Raw genomic sequence first — 19472 nt, forward strand, 5'->3', positions numbered from 1 at the left:
AAGTAAGAGTAACTGGTTCCTTTTTATTGCTAAGTGTACTCCATTGTGTGGATATACCACATTTGTTTATCCATTCACCCTTTGGTGGAAAATTGGATTGTTTGTGGTTTTAGACTATTATAAATAAAACTGCAATAAACATTTGCATCAAGTCTTTGTGTGGACCTAAATTTAAAGTTCCTTTATGTAAATATCCAGGAGTAGAATTGTTGAGTCATATGCTAAGGTATGTTTAACTTGAGATGTAACTGCCTAACTTTTGTTTTTTAAAAGATCACTATGCTTAAAATGGTCAGGTGCAATGATGATGAAGACATTTTGAAATTAAAGTGCATATATATACACATTTCTATAAAACGCTAGGACAGGAAAAACTAAGCTGTGGTAATAGATAAGTGGTTGCCTGGTGGTAAGAGATGAATGTGAAGGATTGACTGTGAAGGGGTACAAGAGAACTTTCTACGTTGATAGAAATGTTCTGCACCCTAACTGAGGTGGTAACTGGTTACACGGATCTGTACATGCATATACTGAACAATATACTGTGCATTTTCTTTTAAAAAATAGTGCACTTTTTAAAAAAATTACACCTCAATGAAGTTGGTATCTTAAAAGTTATTACTATTGGGTATATACATGAGATTTTACCCAGTAGTTAGTGGGTTTGAGTCCATCTATGTTTTGGCCAGTTTTATCTGGAGCTAAGCTTCAAGACAGCTGGCCAAGATTAATAGAAGGTCACTTAACAGAATGGAGGTGACTAGCCTACAAAAAGAGATGGTTTTAAAATGAATTTCTGTTTGACACTGGTGCTTTTAATCTAGTTAAATAACATTTATCTTTGGGTTGAGAGATCCAAGTACACATATAGAGCAGTGATTTTCACATGGTAGAGGGTGAGTCGGGATATTAGTATAACTTAGAAGGTCTTTCTCAACTATAATCAGATGAATTTCCCGAGAGATTCTTTTTTAAATTAAAATTCTTATTTTTTAAATTTATTTGAGTATAGTTGACCCAAGAGATTCTAGAGAACTCTTATAACTGTTGGGAGTAGGTCATATCCCACTAGGATGCAGTAGATATGATTGAGAACAACTATTCTATAAAATACCTGCACCACTAGTCAATAACGTTGTGATAACTTTGTATGGTGACAGTTGGTAGCTACACTTATCACGGTGAGCATTTTATAATGTATATAATTGTCAGATCACTGTATTGTACACCTGAAGCTACTACTGTATGTCAATTATATTTTAATAAAAAATCATTTAATTGAAAAAAAGAAATGCAGTGTGTTTATTATACTTTCTGAATGCACAATAATGCATAACTGCTCTAGAAAGAGAAACACGCTTTTAACAGAGTAACTGATCTCCCTTAGCTAAACCCCAGGATTCATAAAATCAGCAGTCTTGGAATTGGAGGGAGGCAATGGTCATTCATCATCATCTATCAGATTCTCATCACTCTGATCATGAAGCAACTGAGCTTCAGAGGGGCTAAGCAATTTGTTAATGACCATGCAATCAGCTAGGAGTACAGCTAAAAGAGAATCCAGATCCCCTCACTCTCAGTTAAGAACTTCTTCACTTCACCAAGCATTATCTATTATCCCTAAAGCAGTGTTTCTCAATCTTTTATCATTATTGTCTTTTCAAAGAAAAAAGTTAAAAGTAAATATAATAAGAGAAAATAATTAGTAAGGAATTCTGACTTAATTAGAAAGTACCAGCTAGCAATAAAAAAACACTGAGTACTACTTTATGGCTCCACTGCTGACTAGTTGGGGATTTTAGACAAGTTTCTTAGGGGAATGTGCTTTTATTATCATTATTTATTTATTTATTTAAAAAAATCTTTTTCTTTTAGATTTTTTTTTTTTTTTTAAGTTTCAGATGTAGTGTTCAATAATTCAGTTGCATACAACGTACTTTTAGGCAGCACCTGAGAATGTGCCTGTAATGGTTCCTCCCAACAGTGTGAAAATGCTGACAAATAACACCAAAGTCATCTTCCAGCTCTGACATTCTATGAGTCTGTGTTCTTTGGTTTGAATTCTTAAAGATCTTAAAGGCCAAACAAAATAACTACAATCAGAATCATGCCAACTTCTGATTCTCTGTGTATGTTATCAGCCATGGACATGTATGATCCTGAATTAAACTCAACAATTTAAAGGCTTCACTTTGTCCTCTTCCCTAAATATTTTGCAAGGAGCTCTGCTAACAAGGTGCAAAATGATGTTCTAGTAACTTTTATTTTGCTGGACTACTCAGCAGAAGTGGTTTTACAGAGCACAGAAACACTCAAATTTAGGAGTGGCTTTTGATGGGGAAGAGTAGAGACTATGGATAATCGGGGCCTGGATAACTTGAAAGCATCCCCACTTGTTAGTAATGAAACAGCGAAAGTTAAGGTCTCATTCAGCATTAATATGATTATGCTGATGGTATGTGCATTAAAGAATGGAGAAGATTAACTGCTGTTTAAAGATTACCTAGAAGCTGTTTTTAACGATTAGAAGCGTTATCTCCTACTGCTCAAGGTAAAGTGATCAGAGCTGTAATCAGAGCTCCAGAGGCAAGTGCTCTTAGCATGATCACACCATGACACTAAGCCTTCCATGTGAAAAGAATATCAGACTCTAAGAAATTTGCATAATACCTATATTCTAGAAGAATTTTAATAAGTCATAAAATAAGATGTTACATAAATACCTGGGCCCTAAGAAATACTAAAGCAAGCAACCAGGCTGAAGTTATTAATTCAGGACTCAGACAGTCCTGTCCTTTGTCAGTCCGTGGATAATGGGCTTCAGGAAGTCTCTGAGCCCTCTGGAATCAAATGGAAAACTGTATCTGCCTATATGCACTTTTTGTAGAAGGTCAAAATGATTTTGGGGTCTAGTGAAAAGTTAACCACTCACAGATTTGACAGATATCTTTCAAAATTAAGACATATATTTAAATTCATAGAGCTGCAGTTATATGAGGAATCATTCACATTAAAAGCAGTTGCTTTAAAGACTGGACTCCTGTTACATACAGTATTTTTGCAGATCACTATCTACCTGCTACCTGTAGGGATGCCATGGGAATCTCTACATGTCTGTGGCTCAGGACACTTAAATTTTCTGTCTCAAGATCATAACTGGTAATTCAGGACTTGAGCTAATCTGGATCAGAATATCATAAGGACTGGGAAGGACTTAAGTAGAACTCTGTTTTTAGGAAGGATTACCCTTAAGCCGTTTCAAATACTGAAATGAATATTTGAAGAGATGTAAAAAGAACTATAAAGCAGGAAGTTCATTACCTGTCAGTATCTCCATATACAACCCTAGCGCCCCATTTCTTGGTATCATTCACCAGTTTAATAGCTCGTTCCAAGGTCTCTCTGGCTTTGTGAACAATACTATCACCAACCTGTTGGTATAAACACATTGGAAGTAATTTCTTAACATAGCTTAGTATGAATCAATAGACTTTAACATAGAATACTTTTGATTACTAAATATTTCTAAAATTGAAATAAGGAGAAAAGAATAAAAAAGAAAACAAAATAGTCTTCAGTGTCATCATTCTTCCTATGAGTACTCAAGAGAAAATAAGGTGAAGAATTTAAAGAAAGAACCAATCAATACACAGACTCACTTGTGAGTATATTAGTAAGTACAAAGATTGCACTTTATACAAGGTACGCAGCCTCATAATTCCTGGAAGAATAAGTCTTGTTTATTTAAGGACTTTCTTATATGCCTTTATAACCAATTAGCCAGGAAATTATTCTGTGTATGTGCATGAGTGTGTATGTGTATTTATCTTTCAAAATTTTTCTGTTGTGGTGTTACGATAATTTCTTTTAGTATCATTAAAGTTAATGCTGAACTTTAATCTCAGTGATTGGTTATATAAAATTTTTAGATAATACAGAATACAAAGAAAAATGTATTATTATATGATGGAAAATACATTACAAGTGTTCAATTTAAATTAAGTAGGCAGATATATGTCTAATAAGGGTACTTCAGATTTTTATTTATTTGACAGAGACACAAAAAGAGAGGGAAGGAGAAAGACAGCGTGCGTACGCACAAGCAGGGGAGCTGCAGAAGGAGAAGCAGACTCCCTGCTAAGCAGGGAGCCCACCATGGGGCTCGATCCTGGGACTCTGGGATTATGACCTGAGCCAAAGGCAGATGCTTACCAACTGAGCCACCCGGGTGCTCCCCCACTTTTTAAAAGTAATCTCTCCACCCAAGATGGGGCTTGAACTCATGACTTCGAGATCAAGAATTGCATGCTCCACCAGCTAAGCCAGCCAGGTGCCCATAACAAGGGTTCTTTCATTGGTGATTAGTGAGTTTAAACAAAGATCATGGCATAAACTGACAAAACAAAAAGATGGTAGATCTTGACAAATATGACAAACTAATTATATTTTACAATTAAGTAAATTAAGGAGGCCAGCATAGGACTGCTACTTCATTTACTAAACTCATAAAAGCTAAGGGTTGGGGAAAACTGCCCTTTGGCATAAATGGAGTATTCCTTTTAAAATTTTAAAGTAAAAACCAAGCACTTTTGCGTTAAGAAGCAAATAATAGTTACAATCATCCTCCTTTTACTGTAATATTTGAATCACCTGAGCTAAATGTAGGATTGGATAAGTGTTTAAAAGGCTGTTTATAGTTGCTTTAAAAAGGAAATATTAAATGAACAAAGGAATAAATTTAAAACACTGGTAGCAGACAATTTGGGTAGTAGGAATCAATTCTGTTGGGACCTTTACTGCAATAGAAAACCTTGAGAATGTGAACTATATCCTGAGACATTCAAAAAATCATGTTATCTAGTTGAAATTCAAGTTTGAATAAGATGTTCAATGTCACCTGTGGCCACTTTCAAAACAAGATACGCTTTAAAATATGTGACGGCTAATAGCTGGAAGGGTGAGCCATCTAGTGTCAGAGTCAAATATGCTTTTGAGACATACACATACTGATCCTACATGTGTACCTCCCGCTGCCTACTTTGACCCATTTAAGTTATACCTGGAAGAGTCAGAACTCTTGCAGCTGGCCTTAAGACACTGCAGTGCGAAGAACTCAGTGGTGGCGGGGGTGGGGGAGAAGGAAGGAGTGGTAATTAAATTGAAAGTGATTCTGCTACTCTGTGCCATGGTTCCTAGTTTGAACATCAGTCCACTACAGGGCTAGGATATTAGATTTAAAAAGAGGAAAATGATTGGCTTTACAGTTCAGGCAATGGTTGGGATCCCGAAAAGTCATAGTGAGAAAAATATTTAAAGAAAAAATCTCAACATTTGCTGCAACATGGACGGCACTGTAGGAGATAACGCTAAGTGAAATAAGTCAAGCAGAGAAAGACAATTATCATATGATTTCTCTCATCTATGGAACACAAGAACTAGAAAGATCGGTAGGGGAAGAAAGGGATAAAGAAAGGGGGGGTAATCAGAAGGGGGAATGAAGCATGAGAGACTATGGACTATGAAAAACAAACTGAGGGCTTCAGAGGGGAGGGGGGTGGGGGAATGGGATAGACTGGTGATGGGTAGTAAGGAGGGCACGTATTGCATGGTGCACTGGGTGTTATACGCAACTAATGAATCATTGAACTTTACGTCGGAAACCGGGGATGTACTGTATGGTGCCTAACATAATATAATAAAAAATCATTAAAAAAATTAAAAGAAGGGGGGGGTAATCAGAAGGGGGAATGAAGCATGAGAGACTATGGACTATGAAAAACAAACTGAGGGCTTCAGAGGGGAGGGGGGTGGGGGAATGGGATAGACTGGTGATGGGTAGTAAGGAGGGCACGTATTGCATGGTGCACTGGGTGTTATACGCAACTAATGAATCATCGAACTTTACATCAGAAACCAGGGATGTACTGTATGGTGACTAACATAATATAATTAAAAAAACATTAAAATAAAAATAAATAAATAAATAAAGTAAAAATCCCCTGAAAAGGAGTGTTGGCAAAGTTGTGGAAAAAAGGGAATCCTTGTGCACCACTGGTGGGACTGCAGATTGGTGCAGCCACTATGAAGAACAACATGGAGTTTCCTAAAAAAATTAAAAACAGAAATGCCATGTGATCCAGCATATTCACTGGGTATATATCTGAAGTAAATGAAAACACTGACTGTAAAAGATTCATGCACCCCCTATGTTCACTGCAGAATTATTTACAATAGCCAAGACATGGAAGCAACCTAACTGTCCACTGACAAAGGAATGGATAAAGAAAATGTGGTATAAATATGGTTGACTCTTGAACAACACAGGTTTGAGCTATACAGGTTCCCTTATATGTGAATTTTTTCAATAAATATAGTACCGTAAATGTATTTTTTCTTATGATTTTAATAACATTTTCCTTTCTCTAACTTAATTGTAAGAATACAGCATATAATACATATAGCATACAAAATGTGTGTTAATTGTTTATGTTATCAGTAAGGCTACTGGTCAACAGTAGACTATTTGTAGTCAACTTTTGGGGAGTCAAAAGTTATTTGTGGATTTTCAACTCCATGGGGGGGTCAGTGCCCCCAAACCCCACATTCTCCAAGTCTATGGTTTATCTTTTCACACTTGAGTGTTTTTTGCAGAGCAGAAAATTATTTTAATGAAGTACAGCTTATCAGTTCTCTTTCATAGATTGTGCCTTTGCTGTTGCATCTAAAAAGCCATTACCAAATCCAAGGTCATCAGATTTTTTCCTATGTTTATCTTCTAGAAGTTTTATAGTTTTGTGTTTTATATTTAGTTCTGTGATCCAATTAAAGTTAATTTTTGTTAAGGGTATAAGGTCTCTTGTCTAGATTCACTTTCTTGCATGTGGATATCCAGTTATCCCAGCACCATTTAGTGAAAAGACTATCTTCTATTTTCACTACATTGTATTACCTTTGCTCTTCTGTTAAAGATCAGATGACTATATTTATGTGGGTCTATTTCTGTCATCTCTATTCTGTTCCACTAATCTATTTGTCTATTCTTTGGCAAGTATGACACTACCTTGATTAGTGTAGCTTTAGTCAGGTACTGTCAGTTCTCTGAGTTTATTCTTCAAAATTGTGTAGTCCATTCTAGGTCTTTTACCTCTCTTCATGCAAACTTTAAAATCAGTTTGTCAATATCCACAAACTAACTTGCTGGGATTTTGACTAATATTACATTCAATCTATACATCAATTTGGGATGAACTGACATCTTGACAATACTGAGTCCTCTTATCTATTAACATGGAATACCTTTCCTTTTACTTAGCTCTTCTTGCATTTCTTTCACCAGTTGTGTCGTTTTCCTCATAGAAATCTTATGCATACTTTGTTAGATTTATACAAAGTATTTCATTTTGGGGAGTTCCTAATATAAACGGTGTTACATTTTTAATTTCAAATTTCATTTGCTCATTGCCGGTATATAGGAAAGTGACTGATTTTTGCTGTACTAACCCTGTGTTCGGCAACCCTGCTCTAACAGCTTATTAGGTTTAGGAGGATTTTTTGTTAATTCTTTTGGATTTTCTAGAGAGGATTATGCCACATATAACAAAAGACAGTTTTCTTTCTTTCTTCCCAATCTGTATACCTTTTATGTCCTTTTACTTGTCTTACCGAATTAGCTTCCAGTTCTTTTATGATGTTGCAAAGCAGTAGTGAGAGGGGTCACCCTTGCCTCGTTCCTAATCTTAGTGGGAAAGCTTCAAGGTTTTCATAGCTAAGTATGAGATTAGCTATAAGGTTTTTTTGGGTACATATTCTTTATAAAGCTGAGAAAGTCCCCCTCTTCCTAGTTTACTAAGGGTCTTTATGATCAAAAGATGCTGGATTTTGTCAAATGCTTTCTCTGTATCTACTGTTACGATCATGTGGCTTTTCTTATTTAGCCTGTGTGTGATGTGATGGATCTCATTAGTTGATTTTTGAATGTTGTATCAGCCGTGCATGCCTGGGATAAATCCCACTTGGTCGCGGTGTATCATTGTTTTTATATATTGTTGGATTTGAGTTGGCAATGTCTGCTGAAAATTTTTGCATCTATATAGTTCATGAAAGATGTTGGTGTGTAGATTTCTTGTAATGTCTTTGTCTGGTTTTGGTATTAGGATTATGCTGGCCTCACAGAATGAATTATAAAGCATTATTTTTGCTTATAATATCTGAAAGAGATTGTAGAGAACTGGTACAATTTTTTCCCATAAATGTTTGGTAGAATTTACCAGTAAACCCATCTGGGTCTGGTACCTTCTATTTTGGAAGGTTATTAATTATTAATTCATTTTCATAGATATAAGCCTATTCAGACTTTCTTACTGAGTTTTGGCAGATTATATCTTTTAAATAATTGGTCCATTTTATCTAGGTTATCAAATTAATAATATGTAGTATTCTTTTATTTTCTTTGTAATGCCCATGGGACCTGAAGTGATGTCCCCTCTTTCATTTCTGGTATTAGCAATTTGTGTCCTCTTTCTTCTGTTTTTGAAGTTGGTTAGAGGCTTATTGATCTTATTAGTCTTTTCAAAGAATTAGCTTTGGGTACTTCGATTTTTTCAACTGATTTCTTGTTTGCAATTTTACTGATTTCTGATATAATTTTTATTATTACTTTTCTTCACTTTGGATTTAATTTATTCTTTTTCTAGTTTTCTAAGGTGATAGCTTAGATGATTAGTTTTAGATCTTTTCCCCCCCTAATAATAGATTCAATATTATAAATTTCCCTCTAATCATTGCTTTTGCTGATTCCCACAAATTGTGGTAAGTTGTGTTTTCCTTTAGTTCAAAATATTTTAAAATTTCTTTTGAGATTTTTTTTTTCTTGGACCAACCCATGTGTTACTTAGAAATATGGTGTTTAATCTCTACGCATCTGGGGATCTTTCCAGCTCTCTTTCTGTTACTGATATCTAGTTTAATTGCATTATGATTTGAGAGCAGACACTATATGATTTATATCCTTTTAAATTTGTTAAAGTGTATTTTATGACCCAGAATGTGGTCTGTTTTGGTGTATGTTCCATGGGAACTTAAGAAAAATGTATACTTTGGGTGTTGTTGGATGAAGTAATCTATAAATACCCAGATGGTGCTGCTGAGTTCAACTACATCCTTACTGATTTTACTTTTTCCTGTATGTTGCCCTTATTTTTTGTTCCTGTTTTTGTTTTCCTCTTTTTCTGCTTTTTGTGATTTTGACTATTTGATATGATTCCATTTTCTCTCCTTTCTTACACATCAATTATATATCTCATTTTACTTTTTATAAAAGTGGTTGGTTGCCTTAGATTTTGCATTTACTTTCAATATACCACTCTCAAATACCACTTCACAATACTACTATACCACCTGCACTTCACAAAGTGCAAGTACTTTATAATGATGAAATAATCCAATTCCTCCCAACACTTTTGTCATTTCTGCCATTCATTTTACTTATACATAAGCACACACATAAACATACATAATCAAATACATTGTTGCGATTATTTTGAACAAATTGTTAGATCAATTAAGAATAAGAAAAATTAAAGTTTATTTTACCTTCATTTATTCCTTCTCTCAGGCTCTTTTGTTTTTTTATGTAGATCTGAGTTTCTGACCTATATCATTTTCCTTCCCTCTAAAGAATTTCTTATAACATTTCTTACAAGGCAGGTCAACTGCAAACAAATTCCCTCAATTTTTGTTTGAGAAAGTATTCTTCTTCGCTTTTGGACAATAATTTTTCAGGGTACAGATTTCTAGGCTGAAGTGTTTTTCTCTCAACACTAAATATTTCATTCCATTCTCTTCTTGCTTGCATGGTTTCAGAGGAGACCACGTAAATCTTATTTTTGCTTCCGTATAGGCAAGGTGTTTTTTCCCCCTCTTGTCTTCTTTTAGGATTTTAATTTTATTACTGATTTTCTGTAGTATGAAAATGATATCCCTAGATTTAGTTTTTTGAGCATTTCTCCTGTTTGGTGTTCTTTGAACTTCCTGGATCTGTGGTTTGGTGTCTGACATTAATTTGGGGAAATCCTCAGTCATTACTGTTTCAAATATTTTTACTGTTCCTTTCTTTCTTCTCCTTCTGGAATCCCTATTACATGTATGTTATACCTTCTATAATTGCTCCAGCTTTAGCATATTTTTTTTTTAGTTTTTTTTTCTCTTTGCTTTTCAGTTTTGTCAGTTTTGATTGAGATTTCTTCAAATTCAGAGATTCTTTTCTCAGCCACATCTAGTCTACTAATAAGCCCATCAAAGGCATTCTTCATTTCTGTTGAAGTGTTTTTGATATCTAGTATTTCTTTTGGTTCTTTCTTAGTGTCTGTATTTCTCTGCTTACATTGCCCATTTGTCCTTGCATGCATGTACTTGATCCATTAGAGCTCTTAGCATCCTAATAGTTGTTTTATATTTGCAGTCTGATAATTCCAACATCCCTGCCACATCTAAGTTTGGTTCTAATGTTTGCTCTGTCTCTTCAAGCTGTGTTTTTTGGCTTTTGGTATGTCTTGTAATTTTTTTTTTTTTTTTGGGATAAATGGATTTATCAGGTAGCAAGGACTGTTATAAACAGATCTTTAATACTATGGTGGTAATCTGTGTGGGGAGGGGAAGTGTTCTATAGTTCTATGAGTAGGTCTGATTCTTATAGTGAAACCGTACCTCTGGACTGTGGACTTCACATGTGCTTCTGTTCTTTTTTCCCCATCTTTGGTGGGACAGGATGGCTAGGGTGAGGTGGCCTATTTCCCTTCCTCCACATGGAAGGCCACAGCACTTGGCGCTGGGTATTTCCCTTCTCTCAGGTCAGTTAGGCTCCAGCTAAATACTGCCCCTGAAGGTGGACCTTGTTAAGAACAGAATGCTCTGAAGTATTTCAGAATAGTTCCTTTCCCCTCTCTGTGAATTTTTCTTGTGGGAGAGAAAAACTTTGAGAACCTGGTTGAGCTTGAAGAGGTAAAATTCACAAAACTGTGGGGGTCCTGATGACTGGGTCCCCTGGAGTCTTAATCTCTCAGACTTATCCACACTGAACCTTCAGCAATTCATCAGTTATAGTTCAGGTTTCCCTACCTCAGCACTGGTTCCTTTTGGGTTTCTGCTCTTGTGAGTTGTGATTCTTTTATTTACCTGTTGGACTCTTCAATTTTGGGGGTAGTGGTTTGCCCTGTGACCTCAGTTCTCTGAAAGATCTAAGAAGAGTTGATGATTTTTCAGTATGTTCAGCTTTTTACTTGTTGTAGGGAGAGACTGACAATTTTGAGCTTCTGACATGCTGGACCTGAAACTGAAAGTCCCTTGTATAGGTCTTTGAAATTTATTCTGCCTGTTGTGTGCTGTGTGGGGACTTTATCCTTCCACTGCTTTTCCCTTTCTGAACTACTACTAATGTGGTATACCACAATGTTCTGGCCTTCATTTGGCATAAAAAGATCACCAATAAAACAAGTCTACTCTGTTCTCAATCACTAGTTACTGTATTACTCTTGTCACACTATATTGTTTTCATGTTAAATTAACACCTTAATTTAGTAAGTAGCAAAAAATTAGTCTTATTCTGTGAAAAGTGTCTCTGAATTGCAAATACCTCTGCAAAACAAAGTTTTGCTTTATATCTACTGGTACATTAGTAAACACAGACTGGTCATTCGGACACTTGGAGAGGCCAACCTAATATCAGAGCTATCAATACATTAAAAAGGAATTATTTAGTACAAAGGCTGTTGTATATGCTATTAAGGGTGGCACTAAATCTCATGGTATTAATTTGCTACAGTATGCTCATCTAGATATGTAGAAAAATGTGTATGATAAAGAGTTCTCATAGAGAAAAGCCCCCAAGCCCCTAAGATTTTGTATGTATACAAGCTCCAGTTTGAGAAAAACTGATTTTATGTCATGGAAATGAAACTCTTTAGTCCTAACAAAACAAAATACTTCAATGAACAGATATTCATTTAATGCTGCTTTAATCTCTTGAAAAAACTACAGATTTGTATCACTTACCTCAATGCATGGCATTCTCCCAGAAAAATTAGCAGCTGTATAGCCAAATGTGACATTCGCTATAAGCTTAAGTCCTAGCTGACGTGCATCGAGCATCCGTGAAAGGGCTCTGTCCTGCTTATAAGCCTTCATTGACTGCTTCACCATGAGTCTAGTCTTCAAAATTTCTTCGAGCATTCTTGGTAGCACACCCTTTCTTACTGAAGGCTATCATAAAGAAAAAAAGAATATTTAAAATCCCTTAAAAGTTATAGATTTAGATAATTAAGAAGGAAGCACAAAGTTTAACAATGGCCAACTGTCATGAATTGAAACATACTAACAACTGAGTGGCCACAGGGCCAGTGGCCATCAATACAAAATCATCACATTTTCTTTCTTTTGAAGAGGACTTTTTTCCTAAAAGGTTCCTGTAATGTTTATAAATCTAATGCAGCACTACTATGTGAGTTCAGAGACCTCCAGGAAGGAGGATGTCAACTAGTGCACAAGAGACCATACAACAAGTTCAGAGGGAAATTTTGTTCAAAACTTTGATCCAAACCCCCACTCTTTCAGAAAGACACACGGGATTTGTATCACTCATAACAAACCTCAGTTTTTAAAGATCTCATCCTAATGACCCCACACAGTAATCTGCATGGAACTCCATTTATCTACCTTGGAAGAATGATGAGCTGGGTTGACTCTGCTGACATTCAAACCTGCAGTTCCAGGGACTCTAGGTATTTCAAATGTGATGCTTAGACCACTAAGCCATCCCCTCCGGCCTATATTTATTAGCAATCTGGAAGAGGGGATGAATAGTGAGGTGATAAAATTTGTTGATGCCAAAAAAAAATCATTTGTATTAATCAAGACTAGGGAGAATTTATGAGAACTCCAGTAGGAATGAAAACCACAAAACAGTATTAACTTTGAAGATGATTCACAGACACGTGCAAAGTAATGCATGTCGGACTGAACAATTAAAACCTTAGGTATAGGATAATCACACTTCTGAATATTAAAAAATCTTAGTTTTATTAAGCTTTACATTTTGGATCAAAATGTAGATGCAAATTTTAAAAATACTGTTAAAGGGAGATAATATAACAAGCCACTACATACGTGACAATGAAAACATACTCTAACCTCTAATTCATTCTGTGTACCTTATGAAGCAGCCATAATGTTTATGTTAAGATGCAATATATGTTATTATGTTAAAGAGATAATATTTTCCAAAAAGGAATAGGTCATGAAGTCTCTGGTGAGAATTTTCCTCCTATCTAAACAGGTAATTTTGGGGTACTCTTTGAACACAGCATCCTCTTACTGGTAGAAAATGATGCTACTTTTGCTAAGTACACCAGAATGAATCTGAGGGCTTGCGGGGTCCATGCTACCATCAACTGCCCTACTGTACCATGATTTTAGTCAGACTCACTGGTAAGGAAATAGAAAAAAAAAAAAAAAAAAAAAAAAAAAAGGAATGAAGTTGGCATAAGAGAGGCAATATAATCTTCTCCTAGATCTCTCTCCTATTTGTCTGTAATTTATTCATTTATGAGGCTCTCTTTGGTCTCTTTTAAGGGAAGATAAGGGAGAGAAAAAAGAGACCCTATTATTAGTTTGGATATCTTAAAAATGCATCAATAAATACATTAGAATATCATTTCTAAGACAGTCTTAATTTAAAATAATGTACAAGAATAATTAGTAGAGTTTACACATTAAAGCAATTTAAATCTTTGTAAGTTAACATCATTGTGATTGTCAAATAGCTATTTAAGTCTCCAATTCTAATAGAGGTCAGAAGGTATATATGCACATTTATTTCTTTCAGTATTTCATTAAAAACTAAAATCTAACAGTTAAAAGACTTTAAACCTAAATTCATGCAAAACAGGGTAACTGGTTTTTAATTTCTTAGCAGATTCATGTATCTTTACTTTTTAAGATAAGATATTCAAGCAAACTTATTTTTTTCTTTGTTTTATATGCCAACAGCATATAATCTAAATCATTAGCTCTTCAAAGGTTAAGCCACAGTCGATACCTTTCACTTACAAGAGAGTATTACCTTGACAAAAGCTATTCCATTGGGGGACACTGTGATATCATGCCTAATTTGGTAAAGTAAATCTGGAGGTACTCTTAGAGAGGTACAGCCAAATTTGAACTCATCATACCTATTAAGAAAGAAAACATTAAGCAAATACTTTCTCAAATCATAGAATAGAGATACTAGGCAATTTTAGGAATCTAACTCCAGTAGAAATTCATTTTCAAATATCTAAACATGAATTCATTTACTTAGTAATTTATTTGTCTATTACCACATAGCAGTTCTTCAAATATTCACAATTTGTTAAAAGAAACATTTCTTAAATAGCATTATCCTAAAACTCATGGGTAAAATCTATACTGAAATACCAGATTTCAGCTCAGAGTATGACCACCTTACACCAAGTTCCTTAAAGAAAACTTTAAGCCTTAAATAAAAAGATTGTAAATAACGTTTCAAAATTTCTGTTTTTAATAAAAAGACAGGATTACCAATACAATTTCCATGAATACTTTCTATGAAGGAATGAGTATACTCTAGGCTAACACTATAACTTGGTTTTAAATACACAAAAATTATAAAGGAAGACTCTGTATTTCTTATGAGAATATATACTCCTTTGAATTAAAAATGTTATTCTCATTCAGTTTATAAAATTCGGTTGACACAAATAAGTAAAACCCAACATTTAACAATTCAGCTTAAAAATATCATTGATTATTTCCAAGAGATCAAGAAGAGGTGACAGCTGAAGATAGATCATAATCCTCAAACTATTTCACTGAAAAGTGATTTATATTAACAAATTAAATGTAACTCTCATTTAAAGAGACCATGGATGTACATGGAGAATGAAACAAGTAAGGTGCAAGACTGATCTATTCATGATCTTCTTCATGAGTCATCCATTCATGATGCTCAATTAGTCATCCAGTTATCCACATCCACATCAATTAGTAAGGTAACTACAGAGAATGAATTAGCTGTGCTACAGCCCATTCATCTTGTTCAAAAGGACAGTATCAAGTGCAAAGAGACACTCAAAGTCTAATTTTAGTAAGAAGTACAAAGCACAACATAATTATAAATATGAAAACAAAACAAAACAACCCTTACTTTCCCAAGTTCTCCACATGGCCAAGGCAGGTGGAAAAACAGTAGTTGTATGCAATCACAATTGAAGGATATAGTGACTGGAAATCCAAAACGAGAACAGAGTTGCTATAGAAGCGAGATTCAGGCTCCATAATTAGGGGAACACACTGTGGAGCCCTCATCTGGGATCTCTGCTGTACACTAGGTGTCACAGGAATATAGTTCATTGGTTTTGCAATACGCAACATCATTGATTCCACACGGTACTGCAGGCAGAGAGGTGAAGTAGGAAGAAAAGAAGAAACAGTTTGAAACATATTGGTCTTTGAATATATGATAATCATTTAGGGGATGTCTTACTCTTCTGAATAAGGCTACATTCTTATAGGTTTTTTAAGTAGGCTACACACCCAGCGTGAAGCCCAACAGTAGGCTTCAACTTATGACCCTGAGATCAAGACCTGAGCTGAGATCAAGAGTCGGACGCTTAACCCACTGAGCCACCAGGTGCCCCAAGGATGCATTCTTACAATACAGTTATACTATGGGTTATTTAGTCAGCTTTCAGGTACCCGTAGGAAACATTCATAAATCCTTTTCCTATATTCTGTAACTTTTATAAAAACTGTAAAGTATATCAAATAACTTATATAATAAGTCAAATTTTAGAAAGACAAAATTAGATTTTTTTATATTTAAAAACATCTATGTAATAATACACAGGTGTAAGAAAGAGTGTACAGTTTAACAATTTCATTTGAAAAGTTGGCCAGCGATCTTTGAGAAATTTATTTGAGAAAATTAGAGAAAGAAAGGCAGGAGACTTGAGGTGGATAAATGTTACTCCAATTTTCCAAGAAGGAAACACAAGGATTCCAGAATTGAAAGGTAGCTTACTACCAGTCCCCCACAAAATTGAATCAAGCAATTACTGATTGTTTATAATAACCACTATTATGCAGATGGTTTGGAGTATTAGAAAAGGAAAGCACTCATAAGAATCAGCATGGGTTCACAGAAATGTTCTTACGTTGTTCTAAGGTATCTTTCCCTCTTATTATAAAGCCAGCTCAAATCATTTTTAAAATTTGTGGGGGACATAAATAGCTTATAAGCAATATAATTAAGTAAATAAACATACTTTGTTTATTAATAAACATGCCAAAGTAATTAGAACTCTATTTTTGCTATATTTACTGAACTGATAGATTGGGGGAATGTTATAGACTTACGCTAATTAAAATAACTAAAATAAAAGATTTTATGAGGTTAAGGAACCTGAGTGAATTAATGCAGTATCCCTGATGCCTAGCACAGTGTTTATTTAACACACTAAAGGTATTCAAATAAATATTTGTTGAATGAATGCAAGAAATCTTTTTGGGTGATGCATTTGACAAAATCATATCTGTGGGAAATTAATTAAAAAGTTATTAATTAAATTACTTCTAAGGTCCTATTTTTCTTTAGCTTCTTAAAAAAAAGTGATATAGCTACTTACACTGATTCCCAAATCCTCTTCATTTTTACAACAAACTTTTATTTGGAAATTAGAACATGCTGAAATTAGGAATGTAAAACAAGAGAGGCACTTTCTTTGCTGCTTCTTCCCTAGTTTTAAGGGGCCTTTGAAGGCCTCCCTAATCAGACTCACAATATTCAGGAACAAAATGTCATCCCAGGGACATAGTCATTTAGTTTTTTAATAGCATGAAAAAATTAGCAGTGGCCAGAAAGTTGGTATGCAGAGAAAATAAAAAGTGAAGGTGTTAAGTGAAATTAAAGCTTTTCCAGAAAATAAAACGACAAGATTTGATTAACCAGCTATATATTAGTACCACATAGAAAATTCAAAATACCAAATCACTTCAAACATCTCAAAAGTATGTCACTCACAGAGAACTTTCAAGTGTGTAAGAAAATTGATTTCCTACCTGTGAACCCCTTGTCAGTACATGCAAAAACTGAATGCCAAAGAGTCTAGCCATTTCACTGGTTTTCCCAATCAGGTCCAGCTGTTCTAACATTTGGAGATTTCCACGGACACGGCTAATGTAGTGATCAACCATTTTCCATCTGTTGAAAAGCGAATCCATGCTATGAACATTAGGGGAAAATGTGGACGCTGGAAACTAGTACTCTTTTAATTGTGCCAGAACCTACATATTAAAAATGAGGATTTACGGAGGGAGTCATGATGTGAGCCATTAGCAAAATATGTAAAGGAGTTAAACATTAGAAAATTTCAAATATTTCAAGGGCATAAAACCTAGTGAAAATATGCAAAGTTTAAAATAGTACTTGTAGGGATAATTATTCTCAGTATTTTGCTTGTTGTTACTCTATGTTTATTATAAAAAATTAACACTCTCTTAGATGCTACTGCTGATGCAATAATTATACAATTATAATTCATCACATCTATAGGTTTTTAAAGAACATGGAGGCTTTGAGTTATCACTGTAAATATCAGTCTAAAAGCATGCCTACTATCTGTTCATGGGAAGAAACACAGTAATTTGGTGACGATTTAGGAAAATAACTTCAGTGAGATTATACCTGGGGTAAATATATGTCAGATCAGTATTTTCTGTGAAAATACAAATATTCTGTTTTTTGATTTAAATCTTTACATAAATTAATCTCTTTACCAACTGCCTTTTTTGTTAAGAAAATAATCAAACAACAACAAAAAACCTTCCACCAAAGCCATGAACAAAAGTTTTGATTGAATATTAAAATGTAAAAATAATCTAAAGGTATATTATAAAGAATAAAATGTGTTCATTTAACAAATATTAAGGTTCAAATATATTGCAATCTTTAATTACATGGCTTTTAGAACAATACAGTCATGTAACTGTTTAATAAAAAAAGTTTTAAAAGTCACGATACATGACTAATACAGAAAAACTGGAAAATGAACATAAAAATAAGGAAAAAATGACCCTGTAATAAAAAAAGACTGATAATAAGTGTTAGCGAGGGTATGGAGAAATTATAACCCTTACACACTGCTGGTGGGAATGTAAAATAGTGCAGTTGCATTGGTAAATTCCTCAAATTGTTAAACACAGAGTTACCATATAATTCACTGATTCCACTCCTCAGTATATATCCAGGAATGAAAACATACATCTATACAAAAACCTATACACGAATGTTCTTAACAGCACTACTTGAAACAGCCAAAAAGTGGAAACAACCCAAGTGTCCATCAACTGATGAATGAATAAACAAAATGTGGTATATATCCACATGATAGAATATTTTTTGGCAATAAAAGGAAATGAAGTACTGACACATGCTACAATATGAATTCATCTGGACAACATATACTAAAAGAAGTCAGTCAAAAAAGGCAACATATTATATGAATCTATTTATAAGAAATCGAGAACAGGCAAATCTATGGAGACAAAAAGCAGATTAATAGGGGTGGGAGTAGAGAAGGAAGGACTGGAGGGTGATGGCTAGGAGATCCTTTTTGGGGTAATGCAAATACTACCATACACTGTGGTAATGGTTGCACAACTGAATACATGAAAATCACCGAATTGTACACTTTAAATGGGTGAATTATATGGTATGTAAATTGTATCTGAACAAAACTGTTAAAAAGAATTAAACAAAAAGCTGTCCTAAAAACTTTATGTTCAATTTTTAAATAAACAAAATACTGTTCTATAACTTGCATTTCTAACAATATATTGTGACTATTTTCCCACATATATTTTTATAGCTATTGAATATACTATTATATGATTATAACATAATTTAATGGCTTTGTTATTATCTTTTATTACTACAAGCAATGCTATGATGAACATCTTTATAGCTAAGTCTATGTACTGATGCTGAAATATTTCCTTAAGATAAATTCCTAGATATGGTCAAAAGGTCTGCTGTGATTTAGTTTTTTTTTTTTTTAAGATTTTATTTATTTATTTGACAGAGAAAGAGAGACAGCAAGAGAGGGAACACAAGCAGGGGGAGTGGGAGAGAGAGAAGCAGGCTTGCTGCTGAGCAGGGAGCCCGATGCCGGGCTCGATCCCAGGAGCCCAGCATCATGATGAGCCAAAGGCAGATACTTAAGGACTGAGCCACCCAGGCGCCCCTGATTTAGTTTTTAATACATAGTGACACACTGTTTTAATAATTTACATTCAAGCTAGTGATGATAAAGTGCCTGTTTTCTTTGCATCTTTGTCAACATTGGGGATTATAATATTTAAGTTATTACTAGTTTTGATAGGCAAAAATTTATATCACATTTTAA

The 19472-nt window shown here is 34.4% G+C and overlaps 1 protein-coding gene across 5 annotated transcripts in view; it reads right to left on the reverse strand.

Annotated features, from left to right (window-relative positions):
* REV3L (REV3 like, DNA directed polymerase zeta catalytic subunit) overlaps nt 1-19472 on the reverse strand; it is a 170700-nt gene that overhangs the window by 17414 nt on the left and 133814 nt on the right. For 4 of the 5 annotated variants that reach the window (XM_034668994.1, XM_034668992.1, XM_034668993.1 and 1 more), the window contains exons 22-26: nt 17128-17269; nt 15215-15459; nt 14114-14222; nt 12049-12255; nt 3322-3431 (exon numbers count right to left, since the gene is read on the reverse strand). In XM_034668994.1, coding sequence (XP_034524885.1) covers nt 3322-3431; nt 12049-12255; nt 14114-14222; nt 15215-15459; nt 17128-17269 — 813 coding nt within the window. Of the gene's footprint in view, nt 1-3321; nt 3432-12048; nt 12256-12708; nt 12836-14113; nt 14223-15214; nt 15460-17127; nt 17270-19472 lie in introns of those variants that run through there. The other variant, XR_004628083.1, reaches the window with a different exon arrangement.

The sequence above is a fragment of the Ailuropoda melanoleuca genome, chromosome 10, assembly GCF_002007445.2.
Source record: "Ailuropoda melanoleuca isolate Jingjing chromosome 10, ASM200744v2, whole genome shotgun sequence".
NCBI lineage: Eukaryota > Metazoa > Chordata > Mammalia > Carnivora > Ursidae > Ailuropoda > Ailuropoda melanoleuca.